The sequence below is a fragment of the Meriones unguiculatus genome, chromosome 16, assembly GCF_030254825.1.
Source record: "Meriones unguiculatus strain TT.TT164.6M chromosome 16, Bangor_MerUng_6.1, whole genome shotgun sequence".
Classification (NCBI taxonomy): domain Eukaryota; kingdom Metazoa; phylum Chordata; class Mammalia; order Rodentia; family Muridae; genus Meriones; species Meriones unguiculatus.
Genome location: NC_083363.1, coordinates 45,978,733 through 46,000,919, shown reverse-complemented (window position 1 = coordinate 46,000,919; position 22,187 = coordinate 45,978,733). Strand labels below are relative to the sequence as shown.

The window sequence follows — 22,187 nt, the reverse complement described above, 5'->3', positions numbered from 1 at the left end:
AAAATTACATATAGTTAATTATAAAATGAGTTAGCACAAAAAGTGATGATGAAGCATCAAAAACAAAAAGAGAAAACAAGAAAGCAAAAATAATCCAAGTGAGTTTAGGTTGTAAGGTAAGTGATTAAAATAATTAATCGATATGCTGATAATTCTCAGACAATAACTCCAGTCTGCTTTAATATGTCATATTAATGCTTGCATATTATTAATCTCCTTAAATTGCTACTGAAATAATTTTGTCAAAGGAGAGGCAATGTACTCTTCTACAGTAAGATGCTCAAACCAAGATGGCCCAGGAGATATGAAGGTTTCAGTGGATAGACTAACCTGAAGTGACCTTAAATATTTTTTTTCAGAGTAATTTGTGTCAGAAATGGGTGCTCTCACAACTCACTTTAACCATATAGTGTGACAGCCATTTATTCAGCAAACTTTAGTATAGAGATATATATCTCTATAAGGGCATATATTTGCATTTATATTACATGTGCCATGTCTATATTACATATATTACATGCACATACGTGAAGTATTTTGGATTTTTTTCGTTGCAAGCTTGAACCATTGTTAATTTTCAAAGCAATTCATCCTTTTAATTTTCTTAACTTTGCCCATGATGCTCGTCATTTCATTTTATTAAGACAAGATATTTTCATCTGTTTCACCCAGTAAACTCTTTCAGATGTGTTTGTAAAGCATATTACCTATTTGTAAAATTTGTGTCATTTTTAATTTTCTAGAATTGAAATAAAATATTACCTTTAACATCTTTTTTTAATTTCCAAAACTGCTGTTTTGGTAGTAAAAATATTGTGGTGATGTTATCCACAATATTAGTCTGATTGTTGTCATTTTAAAATGTTTTGCTATTAAATATATAAAAACTTCCTTTTTTTATTGCGGTTTTCTTTCACGTGGTGTTTGGCATTCACGCACATTAGTTGTTAACAAATAGTAACTCTCCTTAATTTCTACATCCTTAAAGACCCAAAGGACCCATTTTACTTCACCTCACTGAACTAAAATGGGGTGTGGTTGCTTCAGGTAGGGTAATTTGCCTAGTGGGATTTTCACTGTGCCTGTTTCTTTTAGTGACATCCCCCGGATCCCTGAGAGTTCCCATCCTCCCCTGGAGTCCAGTGAGTATAGAATTTCCTTGTTATTAAAAATATATTAAACTAAATTAGAAAATAAGATTCATTGTTTTCCTATGTCGTTTGAATAAATTAACATTACTCTTTGGCTGTCTTCACTAGTGCCAAATTTTGCAGCCATTATAAGTCAAATGTTATTCTTAACCAAGAACTTTCTTCTTTTGCCCATTTTTGTGGCCACACAAAAATGTTTGTTTCAATATCCTTGTTAACATACAGTCAAGATCTTCTTAAAGCTCGGCTGTTATATCGGACTGTTACGTTTGGGGCAGGTGTTTAGAGGGACACTTGGATAGATTACTTGAGAGTAAAGAGTTTATTAGAAGAGTTATCAGCTGCATGAACAGGCAGCAGGGAGATCACAGCATGGAAAGAGCATCAAGGGGAGATCAGAAGCAGATGGCAAGGCCAGGCCTCTAGAGAGTCAGAGCCTGAATGGCAGGAGTTGGAGGCTGTTCTGTTCTTAGTTTTCTGAAGATGGGAGGAGGTCTCACATCAAGAGCTTGCAGCCAGGCTCTCTGATTCCTGGTCAGGGAACAAATAAAAGGAGTTGGGGAGGGGAGGATGTATGGTGCCAATACCTCTTTTGATGCTAACTCGCTTCCCCATAAGAAATCGTGTTACCGGCATGTCTGACCATGCCTACCAGGCATGCCCTTTGGTATCTGAGAAGAGGCCTGATTATGCCTCTTATTAGGACTGATATTGCATTCTTACTAGTAGTAAATCTGTTCACTGCACACACAAAAATATATATAATGTATTGTGGCTTGGGTGTTAGGACACAGGTTTACAATCCAGTATCTTGGAAGGTAGAAGCAGGAAATCGCAGGCTCAAGATTAGCCTGCTCTACTTGGTGGTGAGAATCTGCCTCAAGAAAACAACAGCCAGAACAAAAATATTGGAATACTTGATTGATTGATTGATAAGCAGCAGTCTCAGGAACAGTCCAGACACATTAATAAATAATTGTCATACCATCACAGAAGAGGGTCCCATATGCTATTACAAGTCCATGGGTGTAGGATGGTAGTGTGACTCAGCTGTTAGTGTATAGCAGTGAAGGAAGTCACTCAGGATGAGATAAGATCAGATTGTGTACAAGGATACTTGCAGATGTTGGAATTCTGTTTATGATCTGGATATGACTGGTGTTTAGCTAAAGATGGCATTTGATTCTCCAGGTATTATTTCGTATTATTACAGAATTCCCGCTTATATGACTATAAAACTCAGTTGATTTAAGGGAAAGTAGCGATGAGAAGGAAAGAAGAACATGATGATGCTGAAGAAAGAACCAATGGCCAAGCTACCACACAAAACCCATTCCATCATGTTCCCATACCCACTGGAGCTGGACCCAGATTTGCCTTTGAGCTTTCTGATGACCAGTATCAAGAGATACATGGGGGGAGGTTCCATAAATGATAGGAGTCTTGACAAGATTGAAAATAATTTATTTTTAGAAGCCAGTGTTATCACAAGCAACAGTATTTTAAAACCTAAGAAGGTTAGTGGGGTTAAGCTAAAGAAACCTGCTAAAAGATAAACTATGTTTTATAGTTTTAATTCTTGGAGTTGAAATTCTCCTTTTCAGGGGACAAAAAAAAAAATGGTGCAATGGCTTCATTTAAACCTCACTTTGGAGTTGTTGACACAAAAGACATAGCTCTCTTCTTAAAGTGAATAGGAGATAGTTGATTCTGTAGTCACCTTGCATGAACATGGCCTGGGAACACAGATTTCTGTTACTCCAAATTCCATGTTCCAACATGGAAGCAGGCTTCTGAAGTTGTATAGCTTTTACACAACAAAGAAAGTCATGAATCAGAGAGGCAGTTACAGCAAGATAGAGGAAGCTTTTCTATAAGGTCAAGGTGCTATCTGAAGGTATTATTCCCTTTGGTGTTGCCTAAAGCTAGATGCCAAAGGTTTTTACCTGTTAGTCACAGGATGTTAGTTTTTGTCACAGAAGTGGGCAAGGAGTGACTGTTCCGGGGTTTAAGAAAAGGGAGATAACCTTTTTGGACCTGAAATGCTCCAATCACTCCTCATCATCACAGTTGTCGTCAGCCAGTCATTGCATCTTTGCTGACACAGCTTCTGTTCACAAAGTGTCGAAAAGAACCGTGTTGACAGCCTTTTTTGGGATGCCTCAGTATTTCTCACTGAAGCACTTACTGAGTTTTGAATGAATGTGTATTCAAGGACCTAACAGGGTGATTGTATTTCATAGCATCCTATTTTTCTGCATGTGCCTGGGTACAGCAACATGAAAGCAAAGAAAATTACCTGAAGTGAGTTAAGGAAAAATAGTATCCTCAGGAGTCTATGACATTTATTTTTAAGATAAAGTATAAGAGATATACTCTTACTATAAAAGAATGGCATCTGAATTTAAATCTGGCTCATAAATTATGTTCTGTATCCATGCATATTAGTGAGTCACTGTACATACTGAATAGCAAAGGCTCATTAGCCACATTAATTAACACAACAGGCACAATCTTCCTTGTCACCAATTCAGAAAACTTGTTCATTGGTGTAATTTATGACAGAGCCGATAAAGAGAAATGCCATTCAAAAATGTGCGTAATATCTTTGTTGTCAAAACAAATGAATATAATATCATATCGTTTAAAATATATAAATCACCAAAGAAGACATTTAAAAAAAGTCTTTAAAACTATCCAGTGACAAGTAAATTGTACAGCCAATAGTGTTAGTTATGGCTTTCTTTACAAAGATTTTTTTTTTTTACAGGTACATTTACCAATTGGTTCAAGAATTTATTCCTCGCATTAACAAATGTTCATTTTGATTCTCATTTCAGGTTCAAGTTCCTTTGAATCCCAGAAGATGGAAAGGCCTGCCATTTCTGTTATTTCTCCAACCAGCCCTGGAGCTCTGAAAGATGCCCCACAAGTCCTACCAGGGCAACTCTCCGTATGTACTTTTTATACACAGTTAATGACACTAGGATTTGATCTTGGAATGCATCATTAAAAATCGCCTGGTTTCCCTTAGCCTCCAGTGAATGCATAGTCATTTGATCCTATCACCAACTTCATCATTGTTTTGTGTATTTCTTCATCACTTTCTTCATTCACACATATTTATGTACAATTTTTTACTATGTATTTACACCGTGACGAGTGTTCTAAACATTAACTGGTAAATGGTAGCATTTGGGAAAATATTTATACTTTTGGTATGTTACACGTATTTTCCAGGGTAAATCGGTATATATATATATATATCCATTTTCTATTTTCTTAACCATTTTATGAGTCTGGAGCTGAGAAACTTAAACTTTTAAAAATAGCATTAACTTCTTAGCACATTTTGTTTGTGAAAAGACAGCACAGACCGGGCTATCCTGTGGGGTTACTCTCTAATTTGGGGAACCCTGGAGAAATAAACTGACCAACTGTTATGAATAGCTCATAGATTAAAAATGAAAATCAGAGTATCATTCTCAGAAAAGACCTCTAGGCCAGATACTCCAACCCAGGACCATGCATGAAGATAACCTAGAACCTCTGTACAGATGTAGCCGATGGCAGCTCAGTGTCCAAGTGGGTTCCCTAGTAAGGGGAACAGGGACTGTCTCTGACATGAACTCAATGGCTGGCTCTTTGACCACCTCCCCCTGATGGGGTGGAGGGAGCAGCCTTACAAGACCACAGAAGAAGACAATGAAGCCAGTCCCAATGAGACCTGGTAAGCTAGGATCAGAGGGAAGAGGAGGACCTTACCTATCAGTGGACTAGGGAGGAGATGAGGGAAGGAGGGTGGGATTGCTAGGGAATGAGGGAGGGGGCTACAGGTGATTTACAAAGTGATTAAACTGTAATTAATTAAAAAAATGAATATTGGTATTTGGAGCTAACTCTCTAAATTAGGCTAGCCTCAAACTCTGAGATCTGCTCGCCTCTGTCCCAAATGCTGGGATAAAAAGTGTGTTCCACCACTACCTGGCATAGAAAGTACTTACGATGGGCCTAAAATAAAGCAAGTGATGATCACCAATTATTGCATTTGGTATAAAAAAAATATAACAATGACTTTACTATTCCCAGAATTAAAAAAAAAAAAAAAGGATTAGTTGTATTTTCATAGCTTAAGATGTAATACTTAAGTGATACTGCAGATTGGCCCATTGTGAGTTAGACATAAAGTTCTTCATAAGGAGAAAAGTTAACTTCTTGATGCTTATGGCTTCCAGTCACTGTAATTCTATTGTGCTTAAAGTGAAAACATCACCCTTTAAACAAAATTCTGCTATTTTATTTAAAAATCGTATTACCTCCGGAATTTGATAAATTGTTTTTCTGACTCTCTCCTAGGTGAAGCTGTGGTACGATAAAGTGGGGCATCAGCTGATTGTAAATGTCCTACAAGCAACAGAGCTACCCCCTAGAGTAGACGGGCGTCCCAGGAACCCCTATGTAAAAATGTATTTTCTTCCCGATAGAAGGTAGTACACGTTTTCTGAAAAGCTGACTAGATTCTGTATTCATGGGAGAGGCAGAGTTTCCTTTCTGGGACATACTTTCTAAATGTAATAACCAATTCTCTCTAGGGGATGAGACTTCATTATTCCATAAGACAATGTCTCAGGCCTTCTACTTGAAAACAGTATGGTACTTTTAAATATGTCAATTCGTAGAGGCGCTTCATGAAAAATGTCCTTTTGTAGGTATCTACAGTCGGGACCACTGCTTGCATTTGTAACTGAAATCAGTGATATTAAGCAATATTAATTAAGAAAAACATTAATGTTGTACTTTAATATTAATAAGCACATTTAATATTAATTAATTAAATATTAATTTAATATTATTTAGATTTTGATGTTAGAAGGTAAACAGTACCAGGATGGGGTGGGCATGTGCGCAGGGTCAGAGCACTCACCTAGCCGGTATGAAGCGCTGGGTTTGAACCTCACCTCAAAGCACTGACAATCAGTGACAGCTTTGCAAGTGCTGCCCTAGAGAGGGCGTCGATAGCGCCCCCTCTGAGGCTCACGGAACACTGTGGAAGAAGGAAAAATGGAAAGAATGTGAAAGAAAACAATGGTAGGCGTGATGTAAAACTCTGCTTCTGGAGGAGACAGAACAACAGTCGAGTTTGCTCTCACTGGAGCTACACAAGTGCATGTATGCACACACACACACGCACACACACACACACTCATACACATGCACTCACACACATATACACACGAACTCACACAAGCACTCACGCACACACACAAGGGGCAGGACGCTGTCCTTCAGCAATCAGGCATGGAGTGGATTGAGGAGGGGCTCAGGGACCCTACTCCTCAGGGAGCCCAAGTCAGCGGGCACACCGACAGCTCTGGCTACACTCAGTCGGCTGTAAAACAAAAAGTCACTAATCTCAGAGAAGCTCCAGTAGGGAACAGGGTAGGAAGGTTCACGGGGAGTGTGGGGGTGACGCTAGGCGCGTGTGTGAAGCTGTCGAAGAACAGCCCTGACCACGGGAAGGGGCGGGAGCAGAGGCAGAAAGGCCGAGTGAAGCTGCACGGAGCGGCAGCAGAGGGCGGCCTGCCCGCACTTTCCCTGCCTCACTTGGGAACAACTCTGTTTTCCAGCGACAAAAGTAAAAGGAGGACCAAGACGGTCAAGAAGCTCCTGGAGCCCAAATGGAATCAAACGTTTGTCTACTCGCACGTCCATCGTAGAGATTTCCGGGAGCGGATGCTGGAAATCACCGTGTGGGATCAGCCGCGGGTGCAGGACGAAGAGAGCGAGTTTCTCGGAGAGGTGATGTGCCGAGGGCGGGGTCGGAGGCTCGCCCTGGCTTTCGCCTCGTGCGTTGGTCGCGGGCCCTCACGGGTCGTGTCTCACTCGCCAACTCCCTTTCCAGATCCTCATAGAGTTGGAAACGGCGCTTCTGGACGACGAGCCCCACTGGTATAAACTCCAGACGCATGACGAATCTTCACTACCTCTGCCTCAGCCATCACCGTTCATGCCGCGGCGGCACGTTCACGGAGAGAGCTCCAGCAAAAAGCTGCAAAGTACGTCCCCTTCCATTCGCTTAGTGGAGGGTCCTTACCGACGGACACTCGTGGAAAAAGTGTTCGTCTCTCTAAACGAGATTCAGCCAACCGTTTTTTTTTTTAAATCTATTTCACAGCAAAATAATATAATATCTGGCATAAAAGAGTAATCGATGAAAGCTAAAATTCTCCCAGTTGCAGCCCAGCCAGGCACATTACTTGTGTCATCAAGGGCCTAACTGATGCAATGATTTCTCTCGTTAGTAATGGGCTGCTACAATATTCACAAAGGTCACGATTGCTTTACCATTTCTAGGGTATTTTAATCTTAGTGATAAGAAATATATATATTTTAAACCATGACGTTTTAAATATATTACTATTCATGTGACCATTAGGAAATTCCTTTTCCGTGTAATTTATATATATATATATATATATATATATATATTTTTTTTTTTTTTAATTATCAGTAAATGTGTTCTCCAACAGATGAAAACTTAGAAACATTGTCTTGATGCTCTGAATTCAAATTTTTGCCTTTTCATTGAGTGACACATGTCAGTGTTTTCCCTGACTGATAATTTACCCAGGTTAATAGTCATCAGTATTACGGCTTAACAAACATGTACTTTAATAATGGGCTTATAAAACACCCTGAGCATGCCACATGGCTGCCAAGGTAGGCCTTTGAACCTGTCGCTTCAGCCTGGCCCTGTTCCCATCAGCATTTAAAACAAAGAGGGCATAAGTCAAGTATTATTCCATCAAAGCCTTTCCGTGTAATTTTCTCTGGGAAAAAAGAATCTGAAAAAAAAAAATTTATCTTTCTGAAACAAACACATTTCTAGAAGAAAAAAAATCAGACCAGTGTTTATTTTGAATTATTCTTGTGCAACAATGTCCTTTGCATGTCTTAAACCAAGTCGACACGGAGGTATCTGTTTGCCTTACTGTTGTGCAGGATCTCAGCGAATCAGTGATAGTGACATCTCAGATTTTGAGGTTGATGATGGTATTGGAGTAGTGCCTCCAGGTGCGTGGTGAAGAGCATGGCTCCGCCTCCCTGTCTCTGCTTGTTTCCGCTGCTCACTTCCAGGCTCCTTCAGGACACTGAACTGGAGGAAGTCCTTAGCGCAGAAACATCAGTATTATGTTATTCCATGGTGACTTGTGTCTCAAATTGTTAATGTCTAAAATGGACTAGCATCTCTGAATTCACCTCCCCATTTACTTGATACAGTCAGGCTCTCTCTTGGAAGTGTGCCTAAGTAGGTTAAACCCAAAATCACTATTTCACGAAGCTCTGAGCATGAGTGGAAATGTGGACATCATTTTGAAAGGATACTGTTAATTTTATTACATCCGATTCCATTCTCCTGTGTTTTATACTGTATTTCTATGATTTTCCTTCCCCCCTGTTTCTCAAAATACCATAGCCTTCCATGGAATATACTGAGAAAGGTGCATGGCAGGGTTTAACATTGCATGTGGCCTGGCCGTAGCCCCTCACGCTTCTGTGGTGTGCTCTCTTAGTTACACCTAGTTTGTGCGCATGTTTTGGAGTAAGACAACGCTCTCCAGAAGAGTCAATATTCCTTTGATCTGTGTGTGTTCCTGTCTTTGTATAAGTTGCCAATTTTTTGTGACACTTAAAGTTTAGACTTACATCTTCCCATGAGAGTGGTCAGAAAAGAACATAAAATCAGGAAACACATCCTTTCCATCGGCCCAGTCTGATTCCCTTTGCTTAACTAGTGAAGGGGAAATAAATGTTCAAGTGAGAATGAAAAGAGACATTCTGGAATATGTAAATGTGGCTAATTAAAAGCACTTCATTAGAACAGTATAGACATGTGGGCCCTTCGTCTACGTAATGTCTGCACAGGGGATGCACGTAACATAAGGACCAGGCTTTAGGAAGATTCATAGAATCAGCACTAGTGAGAGATTTGACTGTTTTATTTTTATTTTTTGAAAGGATGAAGTTCATTCAAAATAAGATTAAAATACAGAGAATTTTTCTCAAATCATGTATTTCTTATCTGTCATCCAGAGAAAGTGCTTATGTATAAAGAGTAGCAAATATAATTAAACCAAACAGTGCTACGAGCTGGGTTTGACTATAAGAGAGGTATCTGCACAATAACGGATAACATTATCTATTTGCTGTTTTTATTCTTAAAGGACCATAGTAATTACACACGTTCTTATCAGAGTCTTTCATAGAATATGAAATTGCAAAATTTTGAGAAATCGAATTGCTAAAAAATGCTTATAGATTTAATTTTTTTGCCACATTTGAACTGATGGGAATGAGATCATTGCTGCTAAGAAAGTAATCAAAGAATTAACAGTATCGATCAGCCTTAATGTTATTACCAACTTATGTAAGTAGCGTTTGATATTGTGGGTGTTAATCAGGTTGTATTTAACTTTTTCATTTTTTTTCTATAAAAGAGGTGGATATGAAGAGAGGGAAGGAAGGGAGAGCAGGACATGATGGGGAGAAAAAGAGGGGGGGGACCCCGATAGAGAAAGGACCAAGAGAGCAAAAGAAGAGAAGACCAAGAGAGCAACTTTTTCATTTTTAAAGTGAGACATTAGCAGATGAATAAATAACCAACTAAAAACTTATTTAATTGGTGAGCTTCTCTTTCTTTCTCTGAGAAGCCAGCATGGGTTATGGACCCACTAGTGAGGAGGGTATTGCCTGGGTATCACTTTTAAAACTCTGAATTATAAACATTTATTTGATCCTCAATATAGTAGTTGTTCTAATGTTTGATAAACATATGATTTTAAAAAAGAAACAATGCTTAAATTGTTGCTTCATGTATCATTTCATTGTATTCAGCACTGTAAATTAAATAACCAAAACTTGAGAGATAATAATTTATATAACTGATGAGTAATAAGTTATGTTACAGATCTAACTTTATTAACTAATGAACAGACTCACGCAATTCCTTTCAAATTCCAGACATCTACTTTCTTGGTCTGATACACAGATATAGGGACCATTTAAAGATACACAGGACAAATATAATTCAGCAAAGATACATATATTATGCATTAATACACATAATGGTTTTAGGTATAGGAGAGACAAGGCTCTGATAAAATACGAATAAGGGGATATGGAGCGAGGGATTACGTTAATGAACGCAAATTCATCCTCATCCTGATACAGAACTTGCATTTCTAGCATGCTGTACGAAGACTGAATGAAGTTGCCGGTTGTAGATGGTCTGAGGACGCTTCCTTCACAGCATTCTGCAAGAGCTGAGGCTCCTGCTTCCTCATCCCTCCTATATTTCATAATTATCACAAGCAGACACTTTACAGCAATTATTCCCGTGGTTAGCTAAAAGATTTAGTGTCAGCCAAGAAGAATGAAACCCATATACAAAATGCTATTATTAAACGGGTGACACCTTCTACTTTTGGAGGATATCAGTAAATTTAGGAAATGAGGACAAGGATCTCTAATTTATAACTGAAAAAAAAATAGGACACCAGTTAAAGAATTGCCCCTTCGAACTCATGACTTAAGGCAGACTGCATGCTGTTAATAATGATTAAAATCTGGAAAATCAAATAATCAAAAAATACAGACAAAGTAGCATAAAATTAAACTGTATTTTTATATTTATATAATGAAAACAGCTATAATATAATTAAATTATAAATAATTAATGCTAGAGGTAATTATTAATGTAAGTGGATACATAGTATATGACTTTTTTAAACTTTGTTACAGGAACACAGTACATAGTAATGACTTTCATTCACTAAAATTGTGTATATTACCTTCAGTATACTCTCTGTGTAAGTCACAACTCATTTCTCACTCCTAAGAGAAAATTACTAAAAACACTTGGTATCTATGAAGCTTTGAGATTATACTTGTTTCTTTTCTATTGAAAGCCCTTTCTGATGAAACCACAAATATTTAAGATACATAACACCAATAACTCAGTAAAAAGTATGTGTTCTTTTCAAACACAACATCACTATTTATTTTCATAAAGACCCAATTTTTATGCCGTGGCCATCACTGAAATGTTGAGATCTTCACAATCTTGATTCAGGACCATAAATGAAAATATACATTTGTAAGTTAACCATTAAGGTTATAATATTGTCACTATAGGTTCATTTCAGGCTGGTCAAAGCGGTCTGAATATTGACAAATTGCTTTTCCTTCAAGATCTTCTTTATGCCTTAAATTTACTGACAGATCCTACAGTCACATCAGCCTAAGCTGTTGGCTAATTATCCACTTGCTTTTACTATTGATGTATGTTGACATATTTTTTAAGTCTCTAAGAGCTGCCAAATAAAAGCAAAACAAAACATGATTCATTTTCCTGGTTGGCTACTGTCTCCATGATTTTATGTAGTTGTAAGTGGTAGTACCACTTCCTTTAACCACACACTGTTTTCTATTTTCCTTGCACTAATGAAAATTAACGACAGCTATAAAAACATAAAAACACCACTTTTAAACTTTGAGCTGTTGCTATGGATTTTAAATTACTTTTTCTCTAAATGAAATCAGAAATGACACAAGCACATTTTTATTTCAAGACCATTACAGTTGGGTTTTGTGCAGTTATTTTAACCATATTAATTTAATGATGTTTCACGACCATAAATGGAGGGATAGTTTTAGACTTCTGGAGAGATTTGATGATTTCACATTGTTACTTTTTTTTTCCTGCTTCATTATCATCATGATCTTCGCTCATACGCTTCTTTTGAAATTTGTGTGTATTTCTTGCAAAAGTCACCACCAGTGTTTGTACTAGTTGAACATAACCGCCCTTCTTTGTTCTTTAAAAAGAATATGGGATGCTTGGATTTTCCATTAAAATGGCTAGAACACTTTTGTAATGACTGCCTTTGGAATCCAACTGAGCGGTTTATCCTTTGGAAGAACAGTTCAGGGTTTGGAGGAGTGATGACTAAGTCGATAATGTTTGCAGCACAAGCCTAGGGGGGCATGTGCCTTTTGAACCTAATGCTGTGAAAGTGGAGACAAGAGGGTCCCTGGAGCTCACTGGCCAGGTAGCCAAACAGAACAGGTGGTCTCCAGAATGAGTGACAGACTTTTTCTCAGAAAGGTGAAACAGTAGAGAAAGATCCTTCCGTATGACCTCTGAGCTCTACATGCATACGCATAGTCATGTATGAGAGGCTGCCTAAACGTACACACACACACACACATACACACACACACACACACACACACACACACACACAAAGATGGAACGATTCAAATTAATGAAATTTAAAGAAACAGCAGATTTCAAATCATTGACTTGTATATTAACTATAGTTCTCTTGCTGCTTGATCTGTGTTGCTAAAAAGTCACTAACTCATTCATTCTTTAAATTAAAGTCGTCCCCCAGCTCATCCTAATGTCTGAGGCATAGACTGTCATGTTATTGTCTAGTATCTCCATGGTAGCTTTGAGCCTAACTGTAACGTGTTTTTCTGCATGTTTTACCTTACACTTCCTGTTTGTATATGTAAAGCTTTGGGAGGTAAGACTATACTGAATGCATGGCACTTAACATTAGAGGTTGATGGCTGCTTCAATATAATTTCATCATGTCTGTGTTGTTCCTTTTTCTCATAAAAAGCACTAACAGCTTTTGTTTGTATACTCTCGTCAGTGGGTTATAGATGTAGTGCTAGAGAAGGTAGAGCCGCAACATTAACAGTGCCGGAGCAGCAAAGAACCACCCATCACCGCTCGCGCTCAGTGTCTCCTCATCGCGGCGATGATCAGGGGAGGCCGCGTTCACGTTTACCAAATGTGCCATTACAGAGGTAGGTCTGGAGCAGGCTTCACGCTCTCCCCAGCGTTTTCTCATGTTACAGTGTGTTTTACCGCGGATCAGTAGCTGCAATGGAATGGTGATTTAGCCAGTCAAGTTAGAGCAGTTTCGTCATTTGTTAACAGAGTCCTTGTCTCACAGGGGTTCAAAAAGCTCAGCACTAGGTGGGTGGGGGGCGGGGGTAGCAAAACAAAACTACAGTTTCCTGAAAGGAGAATATATATTTAAGGAGATTTAGTATTATCTCTTAGAGCCAGTTTAAATGCTGAATGAACGTATTTCCCCTCCTTTCTGCTTTTCTCTCCTTCTCTCTCTCTTTCTCTCTCTCCCCTTCTCTCTCTCATTCTCTCTGTGTGTCTGTGTATATGTGTATGAGTGTATGTTCTATTTCTAACTCTGTAGATAATTCTGGAGCTGAAATTATGTGGATGAAAGTCATAATTTTTTATCTAGATACAAAACAAAGTTGTGAAAGGCAGCATAGGTGAGAGAGAGAGAGAATGTGTTCTCTCAGTACAGTGGTTTGGGTGTGATGTCAACACTTTTAACCCAGGCCATGTGTTAGCCAGTTTCATCCTGTTCCTTTCCTCTTGGTGTGTTGATTGTTTGGGGAAAACCATATACTTTGTCACATGAAATTTTGTGGAACATTTTAGGAGCTTAGATGAAATTCATCCAACACGAAGGTCACGTTCTCCAACCCGACACCACGATGCCTCCCGAAGCCCAGTCGATCACAGATCCAGACATGTGGAAAGTCAGTATTCATCAGAGCAAGACAGGTACTTTACTAAAGCAGAATCTCACCACCACACTCTTTCTTCTTTCTGGGTTAATATACGCAAATACTGCAGTATGATATGCGAATGAGTTAAATTACAGCATCATTCAAAGCAACTCCTCTCCAGCGGTCTTGATTTTCTTACACCTAGGCAACTCTGGAAGATATTCAGTAAGGACATAGTAATATTGGTATTTTTGAGTCTTTGCTTCCCTAGTCATGAAGTTTTATAGACATAGATTCTGAACTAAATTGTGGAAGAAAGGCTACATGAGCAATTTTTAAATATTTTTCTCCATGGGTCACATGTTTGGAATGCTTTTTTTTATAATTATAAAGATTTCATTGTTTATCTAATTGAAATGTTTTTGGTGATGGTCATCTGAAAGGCTGTTTCTACTGCAGACTCTGTGAGAACTTCAGTAATGTTGTGGTTATAGACCACTTTTTTTTAATCAAGTGTCTTCTCATGGATGTCTGTAAGATAGAAAATATGGAGATAGAGCGTTATGCGGATATATAAATTATTAGTTCTGCATCGGTTGATGAATGGATATTTTGTGGAAGCTGTTAACCGGAATCTATATAATGAACACATTTTTCTTCATGTCCACAGACATTCTTGTCAAAGAAACCACGGGGGTGTACTGGCTAGGCCTAAACAAAATGCAGGAACTGTGTTAAAGTTGAATGAAAACCACCTTTTTAGATGTTCTCTTCCGGCCTTTTCGAGAAGGGTAAAGTTCTGTGGTAGAGAAGGGACAGTGGTGTTGGATGACAGATGTGATGGACTCAGGGACACACAGCCCAAGCTGAGCATCTTAAGTTACTACAGGAAGTGCTGCCTTTCCTGTCAAGTGTGAATCAGAAATGGGGGACAGAATTGGTCTAAGAAATAGTATTTCATAAAGCTCAGGTGAATGAATGTGTGAGCCCTGAGTAGCCAACATTTGTCTGAATCACTGAACAGTGGGGAGGTGGCAGCAAGCACAGGGCAACATGGCCAAGGCAATCAATGTAATTAAAATAATTTGTCTATAGAAAAAGTACTTATTTAGAATAAAAATCCCAGTTAAGAAAAACATAATATGATATTAAATTCTCAGTGGCTGCTAATTACAAGGAAATGGTCATGTTATTAAATTGCTAAAAAAGGAAATAAAACCTTTAGTTTCTGTTTTAGTATCTGAAAGGTCAAACTTCTGTATTTTAATTACTGAGATGACTGTATTTGGGAAGTGTTCCTCTCCCTTTTGGTGGGAAAAGTTGTTTTTTCTTTCTTCTCTGTATTTTGTGAAATTGTTTTGAATCCCTAAGCAGTAAGTCAGCAACAGCTAGGACCTGGACCGCAATGTTCGTACTCTATTGTTTGAATTCCTTAATGCTGTCACGTTTATTTATTTATTTATTTATTTCCTTATTTATTTATTTATTTCTGTTTAACCTCTCAAACAAATCTGCTAGTGCAGAGACGATCTGGTTTCTTCCCTTCTCATGTTTTCATTGGCGCACCATTGGCACACCCCATGTCATCTAACGCCTCATGATTTATCCGTTTCCCTCACCACCCATCCTGTCTGTGCAGTGAGCTTCTCATGCTGCCCAGAGCAAAACGAGGACGAAGTGCAGAGTGCCTCCACAGGACCAGGTAAATACAGGGATTTGGTGATGCTGACTGTGTGTGATGACTCGCTTTCCATTCTGCCACCCTTCCGTCTCCCCCTTGGTAGTAGTCTTACTACAAGTAGCACTCCTCCACCCCCCCCCAACATTAAAAATCACATTATTTCATATGGAGGTTAAGGCAGAGTTTCTGCAATTAAGTTAAGTCCAATTGAATTGCAGTTAGCCGAAAACTGAGACGTCTCTGATTCAAAACAAGCCGTTTGACACCGGCGTATTCAAGAAGCCAGGGACTGGTGAGCCTCTTTGGAAATGCTCTTTCGTCCCTAAAGCCGAGGAGCTAGTTTGTACAGATCAGATTGCAAATACACATTGTGGGCTCACCCTCTCCGCTGAAGTACCTGTCTAGTCATGAAGGTTCTGATCTTCTGTGCACGGCAGGTTTACCATTTTCATGGTTGTGGTTTTGTTGCTTTAGCCTTTTAAATGTTTCCTTTTGGAACCTGCTGTCATTTATGTTCTGTTATTCTGTCTGTTTTCTTTAAAATGTTTTCAGTTTTTAATGGCTTAGCTTCAGGTTCTTTAACAACCCTCTCCCCACCCTCCCACACACACCTGCTCAGAAATGCTAGGAAACAAACTTTCCCATCAGTGCAGGACCCCTGAGGTTGGGAGAATGAGGACCTGATACTCCTTTCCTTAAAGCATGATGCTGTCTGTCTGGCCTGTATCTTGAATTTCAAATCTGATAAAAGTCACCCTTTTTAGGGATTACTAGTAGATTGTAGTTTGAAGTCAGCACAATGTCAAGAAGTAGTAAATGAGTGAAGGAAAAACAAACTCCCCCCACATATAAAGTGATAATTTGGAAAGGCTAAAGGACAGAACTGCAAACACCACACCTGAAATACAGACAAGTGCAGGATTCTCTGTGTTCCTGTGGGAGAAGTGGTTCTAATCAAATACGTGCTCATGGCAAGAATTATTTAAAATTTACACACCTAAAATTATCCGGTGACTAGTGACTCCAGTTCATCCTGTAAGGCCACATGAAAAGTGAGGAAATGTTAATTCTACATATCAACTGATGAAAAAGAAAATAGAAATTACAAATATCTTTAATTTAACTTAAATCATGTATTATGCTAAAACCATCCAGGCTTGTCAGCTGCTTACTCTAGAAAATGTTTCTAAATAACCATGAATAGTTTGCAAGCTCTTTGAGTTTTCTTCTCTTTTTGCCTATGTGACTGCAACTTTTAGCAAAGGAAAAATGCATACATCCTTTTCTATAATGTGTGTATCTAAAAAATGCCTCGGATGCGTACCAATAGTCTAAATAAAAAGTGCATATTTTTATTTCTTTATTTTGTATATTTCAAGGTGAAGTATCAAGGCTTGCATCATTTAATATAATTTCATCCTTAAAACAAATATTTAACTAATAACTCCAAACTCCATATATCTTATTGTTTAATAGACTCTACATTTGATTTTGTAGTTCTTGCTATGAGTAGTAGTCTTCATATGTATAGTGGATGAAACTGACAAATGCTAATCTGAGGCAGACCAAGCCATTGAGTAATCCATTCACAGATATTGGAATGCCAGCATTCACAGCCAAAAGTACAGATGCACAGCAAGGGTTAAATTCCCAACAAATTATTTATCCTAAGTTCATCCTTCTACTTAACTCACAAATTATTACTAGTGCTATAGTATGCAAGAAATGCTGTACCTGCCTTATAAGAATGTTATGAATGACATCTATGTAAGACTCACAGCAGCCTCTGAAATTGATGCTATTTCTTCCATTTTGTTGATAGAAAAATGGGATCAGAGTCTTGACCTGAATTTCCCAGATTTCAATCATTTTCTTGCAATGCCAAGATGTTTGTACAGTAAATTTTATGCTGTTTTCCATTTTGTTTTTTTATTTCCTATAGCTCCTTATTGGAACATCCCTGAAAAAAAGTTTTTTTTGAAACAATTTCTTCGGAAATTTTTAAGGGAACCTGTTATTAAAGATAAGTTGCCCATAGCTAGGAGATAAAGAGAAAATAGAACTTTAAGCAGGCTGAATACTCTCTTTCAGTATTGTTTTCCTTAGTCTATGACTAAAAAAAGCACCCTAAGATATTGTTAAATTAAGGCTTCAAAGGATTTTCTCTTATGTGCGCCTTACTGTAAACATGATTATGCCGGGAAATTGTTAAATATTTAGTGACTTTGGTACATGCATCTTTCTTCATTTCTCCTGTTTTAATATCAACTAAAATGGATGATGCATTTTTGTAATTAGAACATTATTCAATTATTAAGAAAAACTATTAATTAAGTGGATTTATCATGTCCTTTATAGAACAATCCAGCTACATGATATCTTTTGTACAAATGGCAAATTTGGGTCTTGTTTCTTCCTTGTGATTCTAATCAGGTCCCTTCATCAGTGTTTTCTTTAGTCTTACTTTAACTCCCAAATTACATGAATTAGTGGATTTTCAGTTTTAACACTGAAGTTTGTTCTGTTCCCCACAGGAAATATAATATTTAACTAGGGGTTAATATTGCTCTAACATTTGTTTGCACTTCATAAAACTTATCAGATGCTTCCCCACATTAGATGATCAAATTATAATTTTGAATAGTATGAAATAACTTACTACATCATATTTTATTAACTCTGAGCGTTCCTTGAAATAATTCCAGTGACTCCTCTGAGAAAACTAGCAATAATCTTTTTACTGAGTCTTTTTTTTTTAACCCATCTATAGGCCTCCCGGTTTCTTAATGTTTTAGTGAAATTTATTTCATGTATATTTTTCTGTTTTCCCGCCTTGTGTTGCCATGTTCCAGAGATCTTGTTAGGCACTCTAAAACATTACCACCCAAGATGCCTTTATTGCAAAACGACTATCGGTGGATCAACAGGTAAGAGCCACGGCGATGAGCTCGGCTTAAACTAATCCCCAACCCCAGCCAAGCAAATAGAAAAAAATTAAATCCTTACGTATCATTTACCTCACACTTTGAATTGACTGCCCAGTTAACCGTGTTTCATTAAAGCTATCTAAAACCGAATTAATTTTAAACACATATTCTGGAATAACTGTCCAAACAAAATACTGTTCAGAAGTCTCAGAACTCTGCTTGCTTCTCATTTACTTGTTTTACTTGTTGAATGTAATTATGGTGATTGATTTCGTTTTGTTTTTATTTGTGTGACTTGAACTTGTGAAGCACAATCCTGCCTGCACATTCTAAGACCAGATCAGTGACTAGACAGGACATTCCCGATCAGCATGATTGTTGTAACTCAAGAGTGCTGAGATTTACTGATGAGCCCTCTGATAGGGAAGAGCCTCAGGAAGTGGTGGCTTGCACTCCCCTTGTCTAGTGCTGTGAAGCAAAAGAGTGGAGCTGACGATTGTTTCTCCTATGATGTCCTTCATTTTGTTTTGGTGTGGCATCTGTCCTTGGTAATGAAGTTTTAGGCATTCTGTTTTAAATGCTTCTTGTATCCAGTTTTTTTTTTTTTTTTTTGCTTTGTTTTCATAAGTAGGTGTGATATAGTGTCATATTTCAGTCCAAGACTCTTTTTTAAAAAAAAGAAAAATTATGCAACATGATTTAAGCATAATATTTGTTTAGTTTCTAAACAAAAGTTTACACTGTCATCTTGTGGCTCTCTCACACCCTTATGACCTGAATCACAGTGATTCGACCTTCTGTGTAAAAGGAACATTATTTTATGCTTTCCTCTCTAACGTGGTCTTCCTTTCTTTCCTTTGTCTTTCTCTTCTCCCCCTGGATGTAATGCACTGGCACTAGTGAACTGCAGCCCTCCCTTGACAGGGCTAGGAGTGCTAGTACAAACTGCTTGAGACCAGACACTAGTTTGCATTCACCAGAACGAGAAAGGTATAAAATAAAGACTTTCTGAATTTCTTATCATTTGTATGGTGACTTTTAATTTTTCAATCACTCTGTTTCGTTTCATGTGAGTCTCGCAGATTTATCCACTTATGCCCACTTTCCTGCTGTCCACATTTCCTTCTCATAGTGCTCATATGTGTAGGGATATGTGTATGTGGATATGTGTGAAGCACACATATGCATATTTCTATGAATGTTGTTGCGAATGGTCTGGCGTAACTTGTAAATGCTTCTGGCTGCCGCTTTTTTTGTTGCTGTTCGGTCATCTCTGCCTCAAGGAGCCTTCGGTATGCTGATAAGATCACGGCTTACTGAGTTATTTATTGCCTCCCTACTCATTGTACTGATTAAATAATAGTCACAGATCTCACAGTAATCTTTCATAAACTCAAAATAAAAATTCTATAGACATAAACTATAGACCACTTTTTGACTTGTTAATTAACCTACTTTCTATAGAAATTATGTTATTTTGTAAAATAACAACATCAAAGATTTCCTGAGACTTTACAAAAGTAAATACCTGTAACATGCAGACACATAGATAATTTCTGTTAAAACTCTTATATGATTGATTGATAAGTATGAACTCCAGTCTAGATACAGTGAGTAATAGCGTATTATACTTTTTTCTGTGAATAAAAGGATTGCTTCCATGCTATGGAGCTTTGTATTTCCCTAAACTTAGTTGTAGCTGATAGTTAATAATTTCTGTCTTTCTTACGTTAGATGTCATTCACAGGAAGTTTAGAAATGACTTCTGCAAACCATAAAGAAAAATATTTGGTGGTAGTAGCATAGCCCTCTTCAGAGATTGTTACACTCCTTTGTAATCTTTGTAGCCTGTGAGATGGTTATTTCTTGGAAATAAACAACAGTCTTCAGAAGATTATACTACAGACTTTTTTGCATTACCAATAGGTAAAAAAATTTACAAGAAGAAAAATTACATTAATTTATATTGTATTTCTTACATTAGGTTTTTTATCACTTTTAGTGGAAACAACTGTAGACTATTCTAAAATCATAGCTGAAATAGAATTACTATTTATTTTGTCATATATCATCTTACCCTCAAAATAACTACAGATATCATCAATATTTTTTTAGCTTTTATATTATCATTTCTTTTTACTTCTGATAAATTTTGAAATAAGGGTGGAATTATCAGGTTAGTGGAAGTTTCTGACTGTAACACTACCCTGAATTTTTTTAATATTTAGATTAATGCTCCCTGAGAAAAGTATCGGTGTAGCCATGTGTGTGCTTTTAAATTTCTTAGCCATACTAAAAAGTCAAAGCAAATTTCAACCTCGCATTATATATCATTCTTGCATGTCAGTAACAGCTATAAGGAAGATGGTGTGTATTCCTGTCGGCATGGTAAATCTTGAACATTTTGTTTATAATGACAAACATTTTGTTTATAATGATTTGACTTGTCACATTCTTCTAACTGCTTTCTTGAAAAGCACAAGTCTCACTCCTGTGACCCTCGTGACACCGAAGCCACAGCGGTCACCATCCTGTGCGTTCATCAATTTAAATCTCTCAGATATTACCATTAAAGGTCAGCCTGTATACAAAAAGGCTAGCCATAATTATTGCACTGGTGATTGTGAAGTCCCAGTGCAGTATTCACTTTTATTATAAGACAAAAGGAGGTTGCAAACCTATCCTCCCATAGGTAGAATAAAAAGATTTCCATTAAAACATGGGGAAAGCATAGCATCACCAGTGGTTCTCAGCTTAGTGAGGCCATTTGTTTCCTGAGAAAGTAAAATCTTTTTTTTTTTCTTGGTCAAGGAAGTCATAAATGCTATAAGTTGTAGGTGTATATTTTAAAGACAGGATCCTTTTGTGTATAAGTCTATGAAACATTTTGAAAGAGGTGCAGCAGTTTTAAAAGCAGTTTTGTGGGATGTGCAGAGCATAGGACAAGGAAACCTTAGAAGCCTTCTGTGTCTTCTTGTGTCGATCACCAGCTTACTATAGTAATTTCCAGTACATACACACACACATACACACACATGCATACACACACACACACACACACACACTTATGTGTATGATGAATTGCCAAACACATTCTTTTTTTATGTTACATGATTTTTTGTAGTTTTTTTTATAATTTTATTTTTTTTCTTATCAGTTACATTTTATTAACTCTGTATCCCAGCTCTATCCCGCTCCCTCATTCCCTCCCAATACGACCCTCCCTCCCTCATCTCCACCCTGCCCCTTTCCAAGTCCACTGATTGGGGGGACCTCCACCCCATTCATCTGATCCTGTTTTATCAGGTATCTTCAGGACTGGCTGCAAAGTCCTCCTCTGTGGCCTAGCAGGGCTGCTCCTCCCTTGGGGGGTAGGGAGGTCAAAGAGCCTGCCATTGAGTTCCTGTTAGAAATAGTCCTTGTTCCCCTTACTATGGGAAGCCAATTGGTTACTGAGCTACCACGGGCCAAACACATTCTTAAAATTCAGTTTCATTTTCTTAAGATAGTACTATTCTTTCCATACCATTCCCGGATACTGTTGTAAAGTTAAAGACTTTAAGTGATGTTAATACAAAGGTGCAGTTGTCAAAACACAACCCATATCTCACAGCAGTCCTTCCTAGCCTTTTGCATGATAAGCAGTGTGCTTTCTCTCTCTTGGGTATTTCAGCTCATGCCCACAGACATTTTGAATCCTTTGAGTCCTGTATATAGAAATGTTGTTTGGATAGGTTAGAAGATTCTTCGCTTTTCCATAGTGTTGATTCCAGAAATAAAGTTTTTAAAAAATGCTGCAAGATGGCCATAGTT

At 37.8% G+C, this 22,187-nt stretch overlaps 1 protein-coding gene across 50 annotated transcripts in view; it reads left to right on the top strand.

The window, feature by feature from the left end:
* Positions 1-22,187, top strand: part of Rims1 (regulating synaptic membrane exocytosis 1) — a 479,343-nt gene that overhangs the window by 324,964 nt on the left and 132,192 nt on the right. For 44 of the 50 annotated variants that reach the window (XM_060369758.1, XM_060369788.1, XM_060369787.1 and 41 more), the window contains 10 exons: positions 1,096-1,142; positions 3,992-4,104; positions 5,508-5,638; positions 6,779-6,950; positions 7,054-7,207; positions 8,154-8,225; positions 12,875-13,031; positions 13,696-13,821; positions 15,406-15,468; positions 19,275-19,364. In XM_060369758.1, the coding sequence (XP_060225741.1) occupies positions 1,096-1,142; positions 3,992-4,104; positions 5,508-5,638; positions 6,779-6,950; positions 7,054-7,207; positions 8,154-8,225; positions 12,875-13,031; positions 13,696-13,821; positions 15,406-15,468; positions 19,275-19,364 (1,125 nt within the window). The remainder of the gene's footprint in view (positions 1-1,095; positions 1,143-3,991; positions 4,105-5,507; positions 5,639-6,778; positions 6,951-7,053; positions 7,208-8,153; positions 8,226-12,874; positions 13,032-13,695; positions 13,822-15,405; positions 15,469-19,274; positions 19,365-22,187) is intronic. The other 6 variants (XM_060369764.1, XM_060369789.1, XM_060369754.1 and 3 more) reach the window with 1 other exon arrangement.